Below are 19,415 nucleotides of genomic sequence, written 5' to 3'. Positions count from 1 at the left end.
GTCTCCCGGGCGCCCGAGGTTGCCATGACGACCGCCGGCGCGGCGACCCCGCGAAGCCGCAGGTGCTGAGGGCCGGCTGGGCGGCCGCAGACCGCCGAGAACATGAGGAGCTGGTGTCTGTGTCAGATCTGCACCTGCGGGTAAGGGACGGCCAGCGTGGCGGCGGGCCGGGCGCGGGGTGGCCGGAGCCCCGTCGTGGTCGCCCCCGAGGTGAAGGGACACGGACGCTCGCTCCGCAACACCCCCTACCCCCTCACTTCCCGGCTGCCGGGCTCGACATTTCGTGCTCTTAGACTCCCTGGCCAGGTGCAAAGTGAGCGCCGTCCCGCCGGGCGGAGGATACGAGCGCAGTAGCGGCCGGTCCTCAGGCTGCCCGGGAGTGGGATCGGATCCCACTGGGAGAGTGGATGCCCCCAACACCTCAGGGAAAGAGGAAGGCATAGGAATAACGACGCTGTGCAAATCCATGAGCTTTCAACCCGTGCTACGCTTTCTTCCACCTGCAGCTGTCCATCCAAGCCCGACCGTGTCCCCGGTCCTCTCCGGGCAGTGCCCCCGCTGTGCATGCAAGCCCGACCGTGTCCCCGGTCCCCTCCGGGCAGTGCCCCCGCTGTCCATCCAAGCCCGACCGTGTCCCCGGTCCCCTCCGGGCAGTGCCCCCGCTGTCCATCCAAGCCCGACCGTGTCCCCGGTCCCCTCCGGGCAGTGCCCCCGCTGTCCATCCAAGCCCGACCGTGTCCCCGGTCCCCTCCGGGCAGTGCCCCCGCTGTCCATCCAAGCCCGACCGTGTCCCCGGTCCCCTCCGGGCAGTGCCCCCGCTGTCCATCCAAGCCCGACCGTGTCCCCGGTCCCCTCCGGGCAGTGCCCCCGCTGTCCATCCAAGCCCGACCGTGTCCCCGGTCCTCTCCGGGCAGTGCCCCCGCTGTGCATGCAAGCCCGACCGTGTCCCCGGTCCCCTCCGGGCAGTGCCCCCGCTGTCCATCCAAGCCCGACCGTGTCCCCGGTCCCCTCCGGGCAGTGCCCCCGCTGTCCATCCAAGCCCGACCGTGTCCCCGGTCCCCTCCGGGCAGTGCCCCCGCTGTGCATGCAAGCCCGACCGTGTCCCCGGTCCCCTCCGGGCAGTGCCCCCGCTGTCCATCCAAGCCCGACCGTGTCCCCGGTCCCCTCCGGGCAGTGCCCCCGCTGTCCATCCAAGCCCGACCGTGTCCCCGGTCCCCTCCGGGCAGTGCCCCCGCTGTCCATCCAAGCCCGACCGTGTCCCCGGTCCCCTCCGGGCAGTGCCCCCGCTGTCCATCCAAGCCCGACCGTGTCCCCGGTCCCCTCCGGGCAGTGCCCCCGCTGTCCATCCAAGCCCGACCGTGTCCCCGGTCCCCTCCGGGCAGTGCCCCCGCTGTCCATCCAAGCCCGACCGTGTCCCCGGTCCTCTCCGGGCAGTGCCCCCGCTGTGCATGCAAGCCCGACCGTGTCCCCGGTCCCCTCCGGGCAGTGCCCCCGCTGTCCATCCAAGCCCGACCGTGTCCCCGGTCCCCTCCGGGCAGTGCCCCCGCTGTGCATCCAAGCCCGACCGTGTCCCCGGTCCCCTCCGGGCAGTGCCCCCGCTGTGCATGCAAGCCCGACCGTGTCCCCGGTCCCCTCCGGGCAGTGCCCCCGCTGTCCATCCAAGCCCGACCGTGTCCCCGGTCCCCTCCGGGCAGTGCCCCCGCTGTCCATCCAAGCCCGACCGTGTCCCCGGTCCCCTCCGGGCAGTGCCCCCGCTGTCCATCCAAGCCCGACCGTGTCCCCGGTCCCCTCCGGGCAGTGCCCCCGCTGTCCATCCAAGCCCGACCGTGTCCCCGGTCCCCTCCGGGCAGTGCCCCCTTAGGGATCTGCCTGACTGAGAAGGGAGTAGCCTCCACCCTGAAACCCAGAATTGGTCTGTGAGTCCTGCCTAACAACTTCCCACCCCCTGTAAACACAGTCTTCTCTCTCAGCTTCATTGTTGGCCCAGGGATTAAATCACTGCTAAATAAATATTAGGAGCATGTCGATTCCACGGAATGAATGACCATGTAACAGTGGGAAGTGAGTGGAATGGTATCAGTCAAATCTGTCATGTTTATGTTAGGATCTGAAAGTTGGCCATTTAAGCAGATAAATCAAGATGTTCAAAGCTCAAAGAAAAATTAAAAAACAGATGTAGCCTCCAGAAAAACTAAGAAGCAGAGATCATCAGAAAGTTGTTTCTAGAGACAAGAAACGTTGGGACAGGAGACTTTGGCTTTCCTTTATAAGCTTTTCGGTATTTGTTTTGTTACAATGTGAATGTATGTCTTTGCTGGAAAATAAAACAGAACAACGAGAAATTTCAAAGCTTCGACTTGATTCTTGTAACTTAGTGCACCCATATCAGAACCTCCATGCATGACCTATGTACCTGCCCCTGATTTTCCCAAGAGACCATGTGTGGTACTAAGTCAACTTCAGCACTTTCCCAAAGCCTCCATTGTCAGCCAATAATCCCAAATCTCTCAACTCCTCTGATTTTGAATTTTCCTGAATAGCCTTTGAAACCACCTCTTCACTCTTCTCTGCGTTACAGTGCTTCCTGCTGTCCAGCAACCTCCAAGCAGAGCAGCTGATCTCTCTTACGTTCTTCCTGGGGGTTCACGGAGTCCAGATATCCTAGCCGGTTCTGATTTCATCTACAGAGCATATGCGTTTTCCTCAAATTCAGCTTTCCTTGGGCTTGTATTATTAGCCCTCGCACATAGCCCGGGTCCCCAGATGACATCGGACCCGAGAAACTGACCTCATATTTCAGCATTGTGGGATGTTACTTTTTTGTTGTTTGCTTGGGTTTTTCTGTCTGTTTTGTTAAGGGCTTTTTTCTGATTATGAAATGAATATACAGGAGGCATGGTATGAAAATGCAAGGCAAAAAACATAGAATATAGTGAAAATCCCTCATAATCCTAGTCCCCACAAATAAAAATGTTCCTTAAGACTTGTTTTACAAGTCCTTTAAAAGGGAAGAGAGAGAAACAGAGCCTACCATACATACTCTTCTACAACCCGCTTTTTCAGTGTTTACAATTTCTGCATCTTGCAGTCGCCACACCTAGAGATCAACCCCATTCTCTGTAACCACTGTGTGCTATCAGCTTATGTGATATATTGGTCAGGGTTCTTCGTTATGGAGTTAAGGAGTGGTTCCGAGGCCTACCGCTCGGCTGCAGATTCCCAGTTGTTGGCAGGGAACCACTCCTTACCGCCAAGGTCAGGGAGCTGCCAGTCAGGAAGCCACCTTGCAAACCTGAATGCTGCCTGACAACTGCTGGCTCCAGCCTCTCGGTGCCTCTCCCACGATCCTGCCAGCAACAGGGCTGGGCTCTGCCTCTCTCCCTAGGTAGTGCTCTCTGATTCCGAGTATCATGTGAACATCCAGCAGGTGAAAGCTAAATTGAGTGTGGAACCTGCCTGAAAGGGGCCTGGTAGATGTGCCTGTGAGCTTTTTCAGCTTCTTAGTATAAGGAGACCCACTAAATCTTTGTCAGAGGAAAACCAGAGTTTCCACCATAGAGGATATATCATAATTTTCTCTTGTTTTGGTAAACACCATTGCAGAATAAACAGAAGGTGTTTTGTGTTTGTTTTTTAGTAAGGTTGCTTTTAAATTTAGAGATTCTATGTTTTTTGAAGGTCTCTCTGATGAAGATGCAATTATCATAAAATATTTTTGGAAGTCAAAATAATCTTTCAGTTTATTTGTGTTTGCACAGGCGACATCACTGTCCACATGGAACCACAAGGATTTATGAAAATTCTGGTGTATCTTGCCCCACCACTGAATATTTGGAAAAATATCCTACCTATGGCAATGTTCTTCCACCTCAGAGTCTGAAACCCAAGCAAGAATTTCGAGCATGCCGTGGTAAAATGGAAGGAATAACAACATTTAAGTAAATATTAAGAAACTAACTGCTTTACTTACTTCTCTTCCAACTCTTCTGGTCTTAATAAAGTTTTTTAACTATTTAAAGTGAACTATTAAGTTGATCGAAGTTGAACCAATTCAGGAAGCAAGGAACTAGTTGAATCACAGCTTGAGAAAAACAGAAAGATGAAAATTAAGTTAGAATGACAGAAACTAAGAAAGAAAAGGGGAAATAAAAAGTTTTACTGATTTTTTTTTTAACCACTTAAAATCTCTTATGTCTGTCTGCTTTCCACTGTCACCTCCAACTAGAGGAATACAGGACCTTCCTGTTTTTTCTGTATCTACTCTAGTTTTTACATCTCTGATCTGTTTCCTATACTTTAGCCTGCAGAGATGATCTTTTTAAAATGCAGTTCTAATCCTATCACCTCGTTGCTTAAAATACTTATACTTTCCCCACTGTATTTAATATACACTAAAATCCCTCCATGGTTTGGTCCCTAATTCCTTCTCTAATTTATTTTCAATGTACTTTTTAATGCTCACATCCCATAGGACATTTCTCATTTCTTTTTTTTTTTTTTTTGAAGATTTTATTTATTTGACAGAGAGAGAGGGAGAGAGGGAATACAAGCAGGGGGAGTGGGAGAGGGACAAGCAGGGGGAGTGGGAGAGGGAGAAGCAGGCCTCCAGGCTGAGCGGGGAGCCCAGTGCAGGGCTCGATCCCAGGACCCTGGGACCATGACCTGAGCCGAAGGCAGACGCTTAACAACTGAGCCACCCAGGCGCCCCTGGACATTTCTCATTTCTTGAAAATATCAGGATTCCCTTGTCACAGAGCCTTCCAGTATACTATTTTACTTACTTGGAAATTTCTCTCCCTTTTACCCCAGTTAATTCCTGTGTAACCTATAGATCTCAACTCAGTTATCACTCCGAGAGCCTCTGACACGTGTGTATCCAGTTCTCAGGCTGGGTAAAAATCCCCTATGTAAGCCCTCAGAGCATCTTCCTGTTATTTATCATAGATCCATTTCAGAGGCCCGTGCAAGCAGGGATTGTGTCTATTCTTATTTTGGCATTCTATTTCCAGAAACCTAGCATGATGCCTGCTAGCATGTAGGAGGCACTCAATATTTATTCAGGGGATGATAGACCAAAAAAAAAAAAAAAAAAAAAAAATTCCTCCTAAGCCTTAACTCCTCATTTAGGCTTAGCTTTAAAAAAAAAAAAAAATGTATCTTTGTCAATGGGTTAATTCTTTTCTTTATTCTCTTAATGTGCATACCATACTCAATGTACAATCTTAGATGTTAAGTATAAAAGGATCTATAAATAGAGGTTTCTGCTTTCAAGGAATGCCTCAGATTTCTATAATTTGGGTTTTTAAAAATGCTCTACAATTTAATTTGCTGTGTTATCCATTTTCATATCATTTTAGATAGAGCTCGTTCTACTTGCATGAACAAAGGTTGAAACCTTCAAACTTTGAGTCCAATACTTCTACCTTTAACATTTCAGGCAACCCTTGCAGTAATAGAGCTCAGTGACTCTCTTGACTTTTGTGGGTGTGTGGCTCTTCCACAGATTTGAAAATCTTCCATAGTCCTCAGACTTGGTATGCTTTAGAATCATCCAGAAGGGTTAAAATTGCAGATTCCAGAGTTCCACCTAAAACAGTCAATAGATAATGGAGTGGATCCCAGGAATCTGCATTTTAACCACCATTGCTGGTCATTCTGTTGCCATAGATTCAATGAAATGGGTCAAGTACTGCACTGATCCCTGGGCGTGACGTGGGACGTAAAGAAGGACTGTGCCCCACTGTGGCTTTTACAGCCTTGTGGGAATGGCAGTTGAAAAGCAGAAACACGGATAAATAAACAAGATACAGATTAAAGCAAATGAGATGAAGACATTGAACGACTGAGAGCAAATGGGAGTGGTTGCTCTTTTTTCTTCGCCTTAGCGTTCATTCTTCCTCGATGCCTTAATAATTCAGAGTGGAGATTTGAAATAAATTCCACAATATGCATTTTGTTGAATAAAGATTTTGCATTTAACTAGTTCTGAATGTTAAAATTGGGGAAGTATATCCTGCCATATCTTTCTTTAAAAAGGCAATTGCTTTTCAATTCTGGGTTTGTCAGTTGACTTGTTCAAGTATCCCTATATAGTAAAAAAAAAAAACAAAAAAACAAAAACAAAACACAAACCCAAAAAACAACCAGCCAACCAAACACACAAAAAACAGGAAGAAAAAGATGTCCCAACTCCCAAAAGGTCAGAATATGCCAGTAAAACTAAAATTTCCATTTCTCAAATCACATCTCAAATTACATCTTTACATCATTACTACACTAAGTAAAACACTGCATCTTTTCTTTGTATTTTGACTGGGGAACTAGCAGTATTTCCAAGAGCCTTATGCCGGGGGTTTAGAACCCTTCCTTCACTCCCTCATGTCAACTGTATTGACTAAGCAGCAAAAAGCCGATGTACCTGTACAGAGAATAAAGGGTCATCCTATACTTTTCTAGAATAGAGGACGAGACTGTAAAAAGCAGATGTCTGGACGTGCTTAAGACTTTGGACCCTTTATAGCAGGACGGTTGCCGTACAGTCCGAGGACTGCCAGAGTCGGCGAGGAGTCTGCCCTGGAAGTATGCTTATGGACATGTCCTATGTTTGGGGACATATCCAACGACTAAGAGTGTATTTACCCATTATCACTTCTCCATAGAAAGCTGCTTTGGGTTTGGAGGTACACTTTCTAACATTTAACTAATCTAACTAGAGAAACTAAGACTTCAAGCCTTTCTCTCTGTCCTCTCCCCGATTCTTCCACTCCCTGATTGCATTTTAGCCTATGTCCCTCTAGCTGGTATTTGGGAAGAGCAAGGAACAACTCAGATGTCTTGAGAATAAGAGGTATGTGATTGCTACTATTTATCTGTTAAGTAATACTTAGTAAGCGCTTGGTAGGTGTCAGGCACTGGGGTATAGCGGTGAGCGGAAACAGTCGCCATCTCTGTGCCCACAGATGCTGCCGTCCAGTGAAGGCGGCAGCGCACCGCTCAGAATAAGTACAAGATCGCAGCAGGGATACAGTCCGTGAGGGACAGGCACAAGGGGCCTTGAGAGCCAGAATAAGAGGTTTGATTTTATCAGGGAAATGAGAAGAATGAGTGAAATCCTGAAGGATGTGAAGCAATTCAGTGGATGAAGTAGGTAAGGAAATGCAGTGCAGACAGAGCAGCATGCAGCCGGCAGGAGCAGGGAGAGGAGGCGAGCAGGAGGCGAGCAAGATCAAGTTTCTTCTAGCGGCTGGTGAAGGAGCCACGTGGGGCCTCTGGGCCACGTGTGCTGTTTTCTGCGTCCTTAGAGCAGTAAGAGGCCACTGACGGTTTCGTTTCTTTCTCATTTGTCTGCCTGCTTGCTTGTTTTCTGAGGGGGTGTAAAAGGGGGCTAATTAAGGAGGAGGCTAGACAGCTCAGGGCAGGAATGACTTGATCAAATTTACATGTGAAAGGATCGCTTTGGGTGCCACGTGAGGAAAGGCGGGGAGAAGCTAGAATGAGGGGAGGAAGATACAGGAGTTTAGGAATTGTTGAATTGATTTGAATAAGCTATCGTGGGAGCTTGGACCTGTTGCGGTAATGACAGGAGATCTGAGAGAGAGTTAGGAGGTGGAAATGACAGGAGTTGATGAAGCAGCAGCCGCAGGAGGGAGCTGCGGTGAGAAGGGTGAGGGCTGGGTCTCCGCTGCTAAAGGATGGTATGCTCTTCACTACGATGGGGCGCCAGCGAACAGACCAGATCTGTTGGGGGCATGTTAAGTCTTGAGGTCCCGTTGGCAATACAGGTCGGGAGCTCAGAGAAGGGTCTGAGCTGAGCTATAAATTGGTGGGTCATTTCTATTTCAGTGGTAATTGAAGCTGTGGGAGTAGGGCTGTCTTCAGGGGTGAGCACCGCAGGAGAAGAGGGACGTGTGCGGGCCCCAGTGTTGAGAAACCCCCAGCATTTAATGGCCGAGGAGAGGGGGGACGAAGCTGCATCAGAGACCGAGGAGAAACCAGCAGGAAGGCAGGAGGAGAGAGTCTCCTGGAGACAGAGGGAGTGGGCCATGATGCCCATCAAGTAAGAGGAGGACTACAGACTCCGTCACAGAGAAGCCACTGTGACCCGTCGGGCAGTGCTGGAGCCCGGCTTGACGGGGGTGGATGGGAGTGAGGAAGAGGAGCCAACAAGCCTAAGAAATTGTATCATGAGTAGAAGGGATTCGGTGAGGTTTTGGGGTTTTGGAGCTTATGGACATAAATAGAAAATAGTGATTAATACAAGATGGCTTACACCAATAAAGCGAGTGACACTGTCCGTAGAGTTCAGAAGAAAAAAAGCAGTTTTGAAGATGTGTAGTCATAATAGTAATGGCTGACATGTTGCCCTTACTGTGTACCAAGCTCTCTCACACGTGTGCGTGCGTGTGTGCATGTATGTGCACCAGTCCTTGAGACAACCCTATGAGCTAGATGACATGATTGTCCTAGTTTATATATAAGGAAACTAGGGCCTGGACAGGGCAACTAAGCTGCCCAAGGTCACACATCCAATGCATGACAGAGCCAGGATTTGGACCCAGGCAGTCTGGTCACTCTGGCTCTGTCATCTGCACCCCACCAGACAGCCCCAGTGTCTACAGCACCATTTCTGCCACAGAATGTTATATAATGCCCAGGGTGGCTAGACTGCGATATGCGGCTCTCATCCACGACAAGGGCGTCTCGGGATCCAAAGACGAGTAAGAATCACATCCATACTATGAATGTGATTTATGACTGAAGGCCAGAGTTTAGACATTAATTATTTATTTAACTGGTTCTTTATAATAAGCAGGAAGACAGCATGATTTCCGTAAGAGGAAAGCACGCCCAAAGAGCTTAGTCTTTAAGTAGGATGCCTAAGGATTTTGACAAAGTAGACCCACGGGATATATTTAAAATTTTTTCTTAGACTCATTAAATCTTTCACATAAGATTTCCTTCCAGGTTAGAAAAAAAATCAGTTACTTAAAGATTTTATTTATGTAAGATCCAATCAACTGAAGATCCACATCATAATGATGTTTGAAAACTAGAATTTTTGACATATTGCTTAAGATGTTAGTCACTGGGTAGGACATAAAAGAATTAAATTATTTCTCTCAAGTAGTTTATTAACTATCACCATTTTAATATCTTCTTAGACTTTTCAACTGAAATAAACCTTGAAAATTTCAATACTGCATTAGAAAAATTAGAAATAAAGGAACCTGTGAGGCTATGTTTCAAACTTCTATATTTCAGATCGGATTATCGTCCTTACGAGATAGTCAAACAGCCTCGCCATGTACCAGAAGAATACAAACCAAAACAGGGGGAGATTGATCTTGACACTACCTACAAACGAGACTTTAATTCTTACAAAGTGCAGCCTGTGGCCATAGTCCGGCCTTTGGAGAGACAACAAGTTAAACAAGGGAAGGTGGACACTGTCCCAACCTATAAAGGTAACTTGCCATTTCAAAAATGAAGGAGCCAAAAAATTAAAGCTCACTTCCATCCAACATCAAATCGTAATTTGGTGTGTTGCCAAACTTAGCTCCCATGGCTTAGGAAAACTTGTTTGCCTTTGGTCAAAGTAGTACTACATAGTGGAAAAAAAAGACCATTTGCCTGATTGAGCGTTCAAATTTAGCCACTTAATTCATTTTCTCTACCTAAAAACATATACAGCTGACCTAAAACAATGTGGTTTGAACTGTGTGGACCCACGTATGTGTAGATTCTTTTTGATAAATACAGTCCAGTCCTGTAAATGTGTTTTCTCTTCCTTATGATTTTCTTTTCTCTAGCTTACACTATTGTAAGAATACAGCATGTGATACATAGAACATACAAAATATATGTTGACTGTTATGCTATTTTTAAGGTTTCTGGTCAACAATAGGCCATTTGGTAGTTTTGGGAAGTAAAAATTATGTACAGATTTTTGACTGCACAGAGGTGCAGTGCCCCTAACCTCTGTGTTGTTCAAAGGGTCAACCATAAAAACAAAGGATGTCACTGAACAATCATTATGTCACACTTGGCACATCATGCCACATTTAGTTGGCACCATTCCTTTCTTTCCATTCCAGAATGAGTTGAAACTCTACTGAGTGTACTGGAGTCAAAGAAGGTCAAATAAATAGCAACCCTCTTTACCATTTAAGTTCTGAACCAACTGATAAAGCAAAAGAGTTAGCAAGTGGAGAACCAAATACTCCCTTTCTAGTGATAAAGAGGCTAGGGTAAAGGATAAAGCAGATGCTTCCCGATACTGAACTCAGAAAAAAAACAGGCTTATCCACCCAGTGACAGTGTTGGACCACCACTTAGGAGACCAGCTCCTCTAGGACTTCCAGCATGGAAGAAGTGTGAGAATACCTTCTCCCTGTTGGCAACTGACTTGGACAAGTAAGGGGCTGGACAGTGTATGGCTAGTTTCTTTCCAAAAATCAACCTGATTTTAAAATACTCTATTGCTTTTGGGGAGTGGAGTCGTTTTTTAAAAGGCTATCTTGTTACTGCGTATCATTTCTATATTATTTTTTGTTAATAATATAATTGCATATTTAAGTTTATATCCTTTTTATTATGTGATATGGCTGAGTGGTTTGTCCTCATATAAAACCCTTTTGTAAAAGTGATGTCACCCACAATAAAAGCAGCAGTTTAAAGTTTAAATAGACAATAGCTGAACACATATGTATTCTTCAAATACCATAAGTAAATATATGTTTACCAGTACGCTATGATCTATAAGTAGGGAGGTCAGGAGCACTGTACTTTCATCTTTTTGGCTGTGAGCATGTAAGATGCTACACAAGGACCAAAGTTTTAAGACAATGCGTATGGTAAACAAGTATACTGTCATAATGCAATATAGCATATAGCAATCACAGATCTGTATCTACTGGTATGCAGAGGTCATATACTACCATAACAATTTTACATAAAATATATTTGGTGAAAACAACGGGGTCTTTTAACAACCATAGTAGGAATTTCTTTTCTTTTTTGTCCTACAAGATCTATCAAAAAGTATCAGTAATATTGATAGTCCCCCATGCTGTGACGATTACACATCACACACACACACACACACACACACACACACACACACACACACACACACACACACACACTAGTTCTAGCTTCTCATTACCTGGGTTTCCTGTAGCTTTCCGTACTTCCACCCCCATAATCCAATGTTGAGGATTCCTGGGACCCCTCTGGTTTTCTCGCTTCTGACCTTTCCTAGTGAGGAAAGGTTATCTTTGTATTTCCAGGTGTGGGAGCATGAGGCAATAAATACTAAGGGCCAAGGCAGTCCTCATTCTGTGTGATGACTGTACTGCAGGTTTTGTAGATAACTATTTACGGACAGGTCTGTAGCTGATGAGAAATCGCAATGAGAAGAGACTCTCTCACTATCCACCGAGAATCAGAGAACCAAGGAAAGACAGAGAGGGGATATGATAAAGAAAAAGGAAGAGAAAACCCTGTAGGGCTGTGACGAGAAGGGTAACATCTAGATTCCAGAGACGCAGTTCTATGAGACAGGTTACTCTTAGACAGAAATGTATCTGCTCCCAGCAGCCTCAGGTTAGAAAGTCATTTATACTGAAATGTAGATGATTAAAATAGGCCAGCACTGGACTTGGTACATGTCTTAAGGATTACTCTGTTCTGTGCTAGGCACTGTAGGGAATACAGAGATCTGAACTGAGCGTGGTTGTTAACAGATACTTTATGGTTGAGGAGAAAAAGCAATAGTAGCAGAAAAAATTAAATAGCCATACGAGAAATAAATAATATGTGTTATCACTAGGGAGGAGGATAATTCACTAGAAAATTAATGGAACAAGTCATGTTTCACAAATTTAGACTGAGCAAGACTGAGCAAAATTCAGGCCAGCCTGGGAACGTATTGGAGAGCAGTAAGTACTGATCTATAGGAAAGGGAGGGACATCACAAAAACGAGGATGAAATAAGCACAAACACATAGAGCCAGAAAAATAAAGGGGTTGTTCTGTAAACATCAGAGGATTTCAGGAAGTGAGAGATTGGGGTGTAATTCTATATATGTAGGTAAAGATCAGATTGTGAAGCATCAATTACCAGACTGAGGTCCTTAATAGTTTTCTCGTAGCTGCTAAAAACGCTTCAGTTCTGTCTCCAGGAAGGATATAGTAAATGGCAGAAGGCCATTATTTCCACTGCAATAGCTAAAAATATGTATACATTTTTAAAGTGTAAAACATCTCTTTAATGGCATTGGACAGCTGTGGAAGCAAATAGCTAAAATTGCAGAGATGGAGGAGGCCTTCCTGGGTGAGCTAAGAGAACCAACTGTTTACTTCCCCGGGAGCATTTGTCACACCTTGGCCTAGGCTGAAAACGGAGCTTGGCATAAGCAGAGAGACTCTACTGGGTGAAGGGAAACCAGTGAAGCACCTGATATGTGGATTGGTATAACAAATTGGAATCCATTAGTCCTCCAGATGTATGGCTGGTTTTCCTTGTGGGATGTTTGCTGAATGTGTAGGGGGTATGATGGGCTAGGAGACTGGGCCAGAAAGATCCCACAGCTGTACTTGGGAGTAAGTGCTTAGGAGATAAAGTCCCACAGAAAGAGGGCTGTACCACAAACATACCACAATTCTTGTCCTTGTAACTGGAGGAGGATTATGTCTAACTAAAAATGCCTCTGAGCACCAGCCTAGCTCAATTCCTGATTGGATTAGGGTGATTTGCCTAAATTGGAAAGACCAAGCTTTCTCCTGTTGAAAATAACATTGATTTTATTGTCTATGGTTTACTTATACATGACACCCAGCATTTGGTAAAATATGGGACCTATGAAGAGTCAGGAAATATCTGGAGAAATGATGGTCAAGAAATTTCCAAATCTGATGAATGGGTCAGGCCACAGATTTAAGAAACTTAACAAATCCCGAAATAGATAAATACAAAGAATACCACACTTAGGCAACTATCACCAAACTTCCAAAAACCAAGTGAAGGTGAATTCTCAAAAGTAGTAAGAGAAAAACTACACATTACTTATGAAAAGAAAAATTAGAAATATACCTAACTTTTCACCTAAAGCCATGGAACCCAGAAGATAATGCAATGACATCTTTAAAGTGTTGAAAGGGAAAGAAAAAAAAAAAAAAAAAAAACCAAACTCCTAGAAATTCAAACCCAATGAATCCCAGAATTTTATGTCTAGTGAAAATATCCTTCAAAAAATAGGGCAAAATAAAAATGTTTCCAGGAACAAACAAACAAAAACCCCAGAGATTTTGTTAGTAACCAACCCATACTACAAAAAGTAGTAAAGGAAGTTCTTCAGGTTGAAAGAAAATGATTCCAGAGGGCAGCATGAAATGCAAGAAGGAATGAAGCACACAGAAAGGGTAACTTTGTCGATAAATATAAGAGAATATTGACTTCTTAAAGTCACAATAATAATTATGTATTTTTACATAAATATAGAAGTAAAATATAATAGCACAAAAGACAGGAGGGGGTAAATGGAATTACACTGTTGAAAGTTTCTTCCACTGCTCTAGAGTGGTAAAAATATCAATTTAAGTTCAAGTAGGCCAAAAAGATCCCCTAATAAGTAAAAAATGTCTTTTTATTCTAAAAATAGGGAAAGTTTTAATTAAAATGCTAACAGAGAAAATGGAGTAATAAACATACCCTGTATCCAAAAGAAGGCAGAAAATAAGGGGTAAGGGAACAAAGAACATGTGGGAACAGTCAAAAGCAAATAGCAATACAGTCAACTTAAACTCAACTAGATCATTCATTACATTAAATATAAATGAACTAAAAATTTCAATAAAACTCCAACACTGATTATTCAGTTGAAGCATACAAAGTTTCAATTTACCTCTTGAAATAGAGATGTCAAGTAGGAAGATATATATCTGGGTTTGGTGTTCGAACGGAAGTCTGGAATGGAGATTCAACCTCTGGAAGTCATCAGCTTATAGGCAGTATTACTATCATGGGAGTTGTTTGATGATATGTAGATTGAGAAAGAAATGCCCGTGATGGAGCCCCCTGGCTTTATAAAAGTTGCCTCCAAGTCCTCGGTGCCATGATGCCACAGGGAACAGGTTACAAGGTACCAAGGAAGAGAACCAACATGTGCACCTCAGGGCTTTTGTCCTCAAAAGAGGAACCTAGAACAGCTCACTTTATAAGGATGGGGACGGAGCTCTGCATGCAGACGTTCATGGTGAGCAAACACATGCAGACACCTCCTGGGGTTAAAGCTGTTCAGAAGATAACATACTTGCTAACTAGATTTTAGTGGTTAGAAACTGTGGTTAGAAGTCAAAAGAATGAGCAGAGGAAATGGAATTGCCTTTATCTAACCAGGACAATACCACAGTTGCCAGATGGCCAGACTGCATTGTTAGATGTGCATGACATTATGTTTGCCTCTTCTAGAAGTGTCATAAGACACTAAAAACAGATGATATGAATAAAGATGATGATGTTTTAAAGGTATCACTAGAATGTTATTAATAAGTATTCCAGAATGAACAAATAATCAATATTCCAGGCATATGAGCATAGGCATGTGTATAAAAGGAAAATCAATTTTCTGCAGTTATCTGGAACCGATATTCACGGTAACGTGTGCTGTCAAAACTTGTGTCTCAGTCTCCAAATTTTTGCTTCCTCTTTGAAAACCAAAGCTGGCTTGATAAGGGAGAATTACTCTCTTCTATTTATTTTCTCTCATGAAATTAATATTTTTCCTCAGTTGTTTTGGCAGCAAGGTGGAACTTTAGGCCTTTAATAGCACCCTGTGATTTCCTTTTAGTTTCTGAAAATAGTATTATAATTTTATACTTCAGGTTGCAAATAACAGAGATTCCTTCACGGTGCCTCAAGCAAAAGAGAGTTCGTGGTAAAGGCTTCCTCTGTACTGGTGGTAGTGGAAAGCTGTCGGGGTCAGAGGAAGCTTGAGGGAAGAGTTACTCCCCCCGCCTCCCTCTCTGCAAGAGCCCCATGGTTTCTCTTACAGCATCTAGTCTGATTGCTATTCCACTACCTGGGCTCCTCTGCCTATTTATATCACTTCTTTTACCCGACAGGTGGATTTTTGAAGTCTTCACCTTACCGCAGCTCTCCAATTCCACTTCATGGCATCCTTTTAGATTCATCTCCTGCTTTTATCTGGCTCCATATTTTCAAATTTGGGTTCACAAGAACAAGAATGGCTTACCCAGCTCATCTCTTCTTGCCAGGCTGTTTCATCTGCCTCTACTGGCCTAAAGACTGTCTGCTTTGGGGCCAGGCATCCACTCTCATCCAAACATCAGTAGCTTGATGAGGTAGAGGTAACCCTTTGGTCCACAACTTGGCCATTGGGGCAGAAATGTCTGTGAATGAGGAACTGTTCTCTCCAAAGGAGGTGTCCACATAAAAAGCATTTGAGTTTTGGCCTTTCCAATAGACATTACGTGGACTTTAGTCTAGTCTCTAATACATTATCTTGCATAACTTCTGTCTTTTGTAAATTAATCTTGGCTATACATCTTTTTGGGTGAAGTCAATTCCACAGTATTTCTTAGCTTTCTACCTTTCTCATCTAGAAATAAAAAAACTAAATAACCCTTGGTTGAAATATAAGTACTTCAGTTTTCCATCCACAGTCTAGGTATGCCACAAGAAGCAGAATGAAGGTATTTAACCGTAAATCTCAGACTTAGCTCTGAAGTTCCCTTCTAAATTCTACATACAAGTTCTGGTATGTTTTGAAAGCACTCAGTTCAGGCCTCTGGCCTCTAGATGGCACTCTGTCTTTTGGTGATACCTTGAAGTCCATTTTCTGAGAAGCTAAAGTTAAGGCAATCATCTTTCTGAGACAGTACAAGTTACTCTGTATGTTTGCTCAGGGAGTCCGGCAGGCTTTCCCACAGTATAGTGGAGTTGAAATTCTCCTTTGAGGAGTCCCTCCAAGGCAAAGAATAATACCCGCATCACTGTGCCCACACATCAGGGCCTTTGATTTTATGTTACTCCCTAGATTTTATGGTTTACTTTAGCATTTCATGAGTTATGGTGAAAATCCCAACCAGTTCTTGGAAAACACAATCATAATCTCCTAAACTCGGTCTTTACCCAAAACACAGGCTTTCAAAAACTATCAACAATCCAAGCTCAGATATTCCATTCCCTTGTGGTGTATTCAGGTAAATCTAGAAGTACAAAGTTATATGTACTAAAGTGGGCAGAGGAAGGTGGATATGAAGAAAACACAAATCAGGGGAAGCTGAGCAAATTCAGACTTGATTAATGCTCAGATTTCTGAAGGAAATGGGAGGACGTCTGGCAATGAGAGAAGTCAGTCATGATTTTTAGAAGAAGGTGGTTTTCTTCAGTATTTTAAATGCTCTCTTTTTTATTTTCAAGATGATTATAGAGCCTGGGACACTCAGAAAATTGACCTTTATAAGCCTGAACAAACTTATCATCCCCCCACTGTGAAATTTGGAAATTCAACTACATTTCAGGATGACTATGTTCCTCAGGAGATAAAGCCTAGGCAAAGCTTTAAACCCAGCCCTGTAGTCAAACGTTCTACAGTCCCTTTTAATGGTGAGACAAGCCATCGCCTTGATTATGTACCTTATCAGCTAGAACTCAAGTTTGCAAGGCCAAAAGAAGTGTACAAGCCAACCAACCAACCCTTTGAGGATCTCACAACTCACCGATACGACTTTCAGGGTCTTGTTGGCGAAACTGCAAAAATCTGCAGACCTCCATACACCAGAGTGACCCAAAATGCTCATTTTGAAGGAAGCACGGAATTCCGTGAAAGCTTTCAACCTTGGGAAATCCCACCACCCAAAGTCAAGAAAGCACAAGAATATGTCCCGCCTACAGGTACCATGCAGCTGAGCAGCACAAGCCATCTCGACTATGTTCCCTATCAGACCAGACGTGTCAGTCCCATCAGGCCAGTTGATCAAAGAAGAAATAACAATTTTCCTTTTCAAGGAAAAAGCACCACAAAGGAAGATTTTCCAGCCTGGGAATGCTGTCGTCAAGGTCTTATTAAGCAGCAGCAGCAGATTCCCAACCCATCTGGAAAATTTGATGGTTGGAGCACTTTCAGGTCTCACTACGTGCCACATGAGCTGATCCCGACGGAGAGCTGCAAACCAGTACATGCTCTGTTTAAGAGTTCGGCTCCATTCGATGACACAACCATGTACTCTACAGAGTACACACCAAAGAAACAGGAAATCTGCCCGGCTAGCTATCCTTCTCCTCCAGGGTATATCTTTGAAAGTACAAATTCTCAAGGCCATAAATTCTTCCGCAAGGTTACGCCCACAGTGGAGGCCTTCTAATCATCAAATCATGTTTAAAATGAAGCTAACAGATATTGGTTTTCTAAGGGCAAAGGCAGGCTTTTTTAGGGGGGGGAGGGGAAGAGGGAGAGAGAGACTCTTAAACAGGTTCCAAGTCCAGCACAGAGCCCGATGTGGGGTTTGATCTCACAATCCTGAGATCATGACCTGAGTTGAAATCAAGAATTGGACGCTTGACCGACTGGGCCACCCAGGCGCCCCAAAGCCAATTTTTTATAATCAAAATAACTTATGGGAGAGCTAAAACAAATCATTTTTAAATCTGTAAAAATTGATTTGGAAAATTAATTATAGGAAATAAGGGCCTTAAAATCCATTTTGTATTGATCCTTTACCAAGATTGTTCTTTAAGATGCTGTTCTGAACGCTGAATCATGGACATTCCCATCTGAACTACTTTAATTCCCAACCTACTCTTTGGTTGCTTCTCTCCAATCTCTTATCATTTATACCTATGTTTTTAATTATGGCAACTACACAGTTACTTACCTACCAGTTGTCATGTATCAGGTGCCTTAGGACTGTCTAGCATGTGTCTGAAAATGATGCATGGATTCCTCATCCAAGACAATGGTCTTCATTTCCTCAGACTTCAGAGCATCTACGCAGTGCACTGTGGTTGGTGGTGCTGAGGGCAGTTGCACTGCTCCTCACCACGTTCACGTTCATAAGAGGAACTATGGTGTGACAAGCAAAGGCTCTGTGGGCTGGGAATCAAGGCTCTGAGTTTGGGTTCCAATGATATCACCCTAGGCCAACGATTTGAGTCTTTGAGCCCCAGTGTCTTCATTTGTAAAAGGACACTTGCTCTGCTCAGTTCACAAATATTGTTTTGAGCATCAGATCATATGATTCATTGTAACCTGAAAACAAAAGTGCTAAACAAATGTCAGGGATTCTTAATAAGTCCCTTAATCTCGTTTTGTACCTGTTTTCTCCTTTTTCAAATTAGGGTAATTAACCTACTCAATACTCATTTTCTGGCCTGAGGCAAGAATTGTAAAATGACCGATTTTGCTTTGAGCTTATGAGTAGTAGTTCGATTCCTGAGAAGAGTCTTGTCCTCCACAACCACAAGCACCTGAGAGCTCGCTACAGAGAATGGGAGCTTGGATTCAGAGAAGAACGTGGTTGGAAAGACAGTACTTACAGGAAGGAAAAAGGTATTGTTACAGTAGTTTTAGGAATGACCGACAGTTCTGAAGAATCTTCAGGGTAACCCTGGGTAAGGATGCACCTAATGGCCACGCCCAGAGTTTCAGAAGCAGGGGCAGGCTCCTGGTGGGGCATAATTGTGTCCTTCTCTAGTGTGAGCTAAGTGCTAAGAGGCGGTGGGAAGAATGATGCCAGGAAGTGAAGTAGGAAGAACACGTTGCATTTATAAATGCTGAAAATGTCCTAATGAATCAAACTCCTATTGTTTCTTTTTCTTTAATAAATGATTGCATTATGGGGAGTAGCTTGTTTTTATTTACATTTGTATTAGTGAAAATTATGATGTGTAGAATTTTATATCCATGCAACACTAATAAAGCATTGATAAAATGAATGAATTTTCATGAAATAATTTCTGTACCAAATTTTCTCTGGAAAAGGGAGCTTTTTGTTTTTTAATTTTTTAGTGTTATGTTAATCACCATACATTACATCATTAGTTTCTGATGTAGGGTTCCATGATTCATTGTTTGTGCATAACACCCAGGGCTCCACGCAGAACGTGCCCTCCTTAATACCCATCACCAGGCTAACCCATCCCCCCACCCCCCCTCCCCTCTAGAACCCTGTTTGTTTTTCAGAGTCCATCGTCTCTCATGGTCCATCTCCCCCTCCGATTTCCCCCCCTTCATTCTTCCCCTCCTGCTATCTTCTTCTTCTTCTTCTTTTTTCTTAACATATATTGCATTATTTGTTTCAGAAGTACAGATCCGTGATTCATCAGTCTTGCACAATTCACAGCGCTCACCATACACATACCCTCCCCAGTGTCTGTCACCCAGCCACCCCAT

General features: G+C 44.0%; 1 protein-coding gene across 1 annotated transcript; it reads left to right on the top strand.

Moving 5' to 3' along the window:
* Window positions 1-6: 6 nt before the first annotated feature.
* On the top strand, window positions 7-18,355 carry SAXO2 (stabilizer of axonemal microtubules 2). Its single transcript, XM_027571549.1, has 4 exons — window positions 7-140; window positions 3,759-3,938; window positions 9,262-9,464; window positions 16,445-18,355. The coding sequence occupies exons 1-4, from the start codon at window positions 103-105 to the stop codon at window positions 17,386-17,388; spliced, it is 1,365 nt and encodes a 454-aa protein (XP_027427350.1). The 5' UTR covers window positions 7-102; the 3' UTR covers window positions 17,389-18,355.
* Window positions 18,356-19,415: the final 1,060 nt, after the last annotated feature.

The sequence above is a fragment of the Zalophus californianus genome, chromosome 6, assembly GCF_009762305.2.
Source record: "Zalophus californianus isolate mZalCal1 chromosome 6, mZalCal1.pri.v2, whole genome shotgun sequence".
NCBI classification, from domain to species: Eukaryota; Metazoa; Chordata; class Mammalia; order Carnivora; family Otariidae; genus Zalophus; species Zalophus californianus.
The sequence above is the reverse complement of the archived record's forward strand: the minus strand, read 5'-3'. Positions and strand labels throughout refer to the sequence as shown.

Excerpts from the sequence above, each read along its gene's own strand:
- SAXO2 (XM_027571549.1), top strand. The coding sequence starts at position 103 with ATGAGGAGCTGGTGTCTGTGTCAGATCTGCACCTGCGG. Across the intron at positions 141-3,758 it reads TGTCAGATCTGCACCTGCGG|GCGACATCACTGTCCACATG; the intron begins GTAAGGGACGGC and ends GTGTTTGCACAG. Across the intron at positions 3,939-9,261 it reads GAAGGAATAACAACATTTAA|ATCGGATTATCGTCCTTACG; the intron begins GTAAATATTAAG and ends TCTATATTTCAG.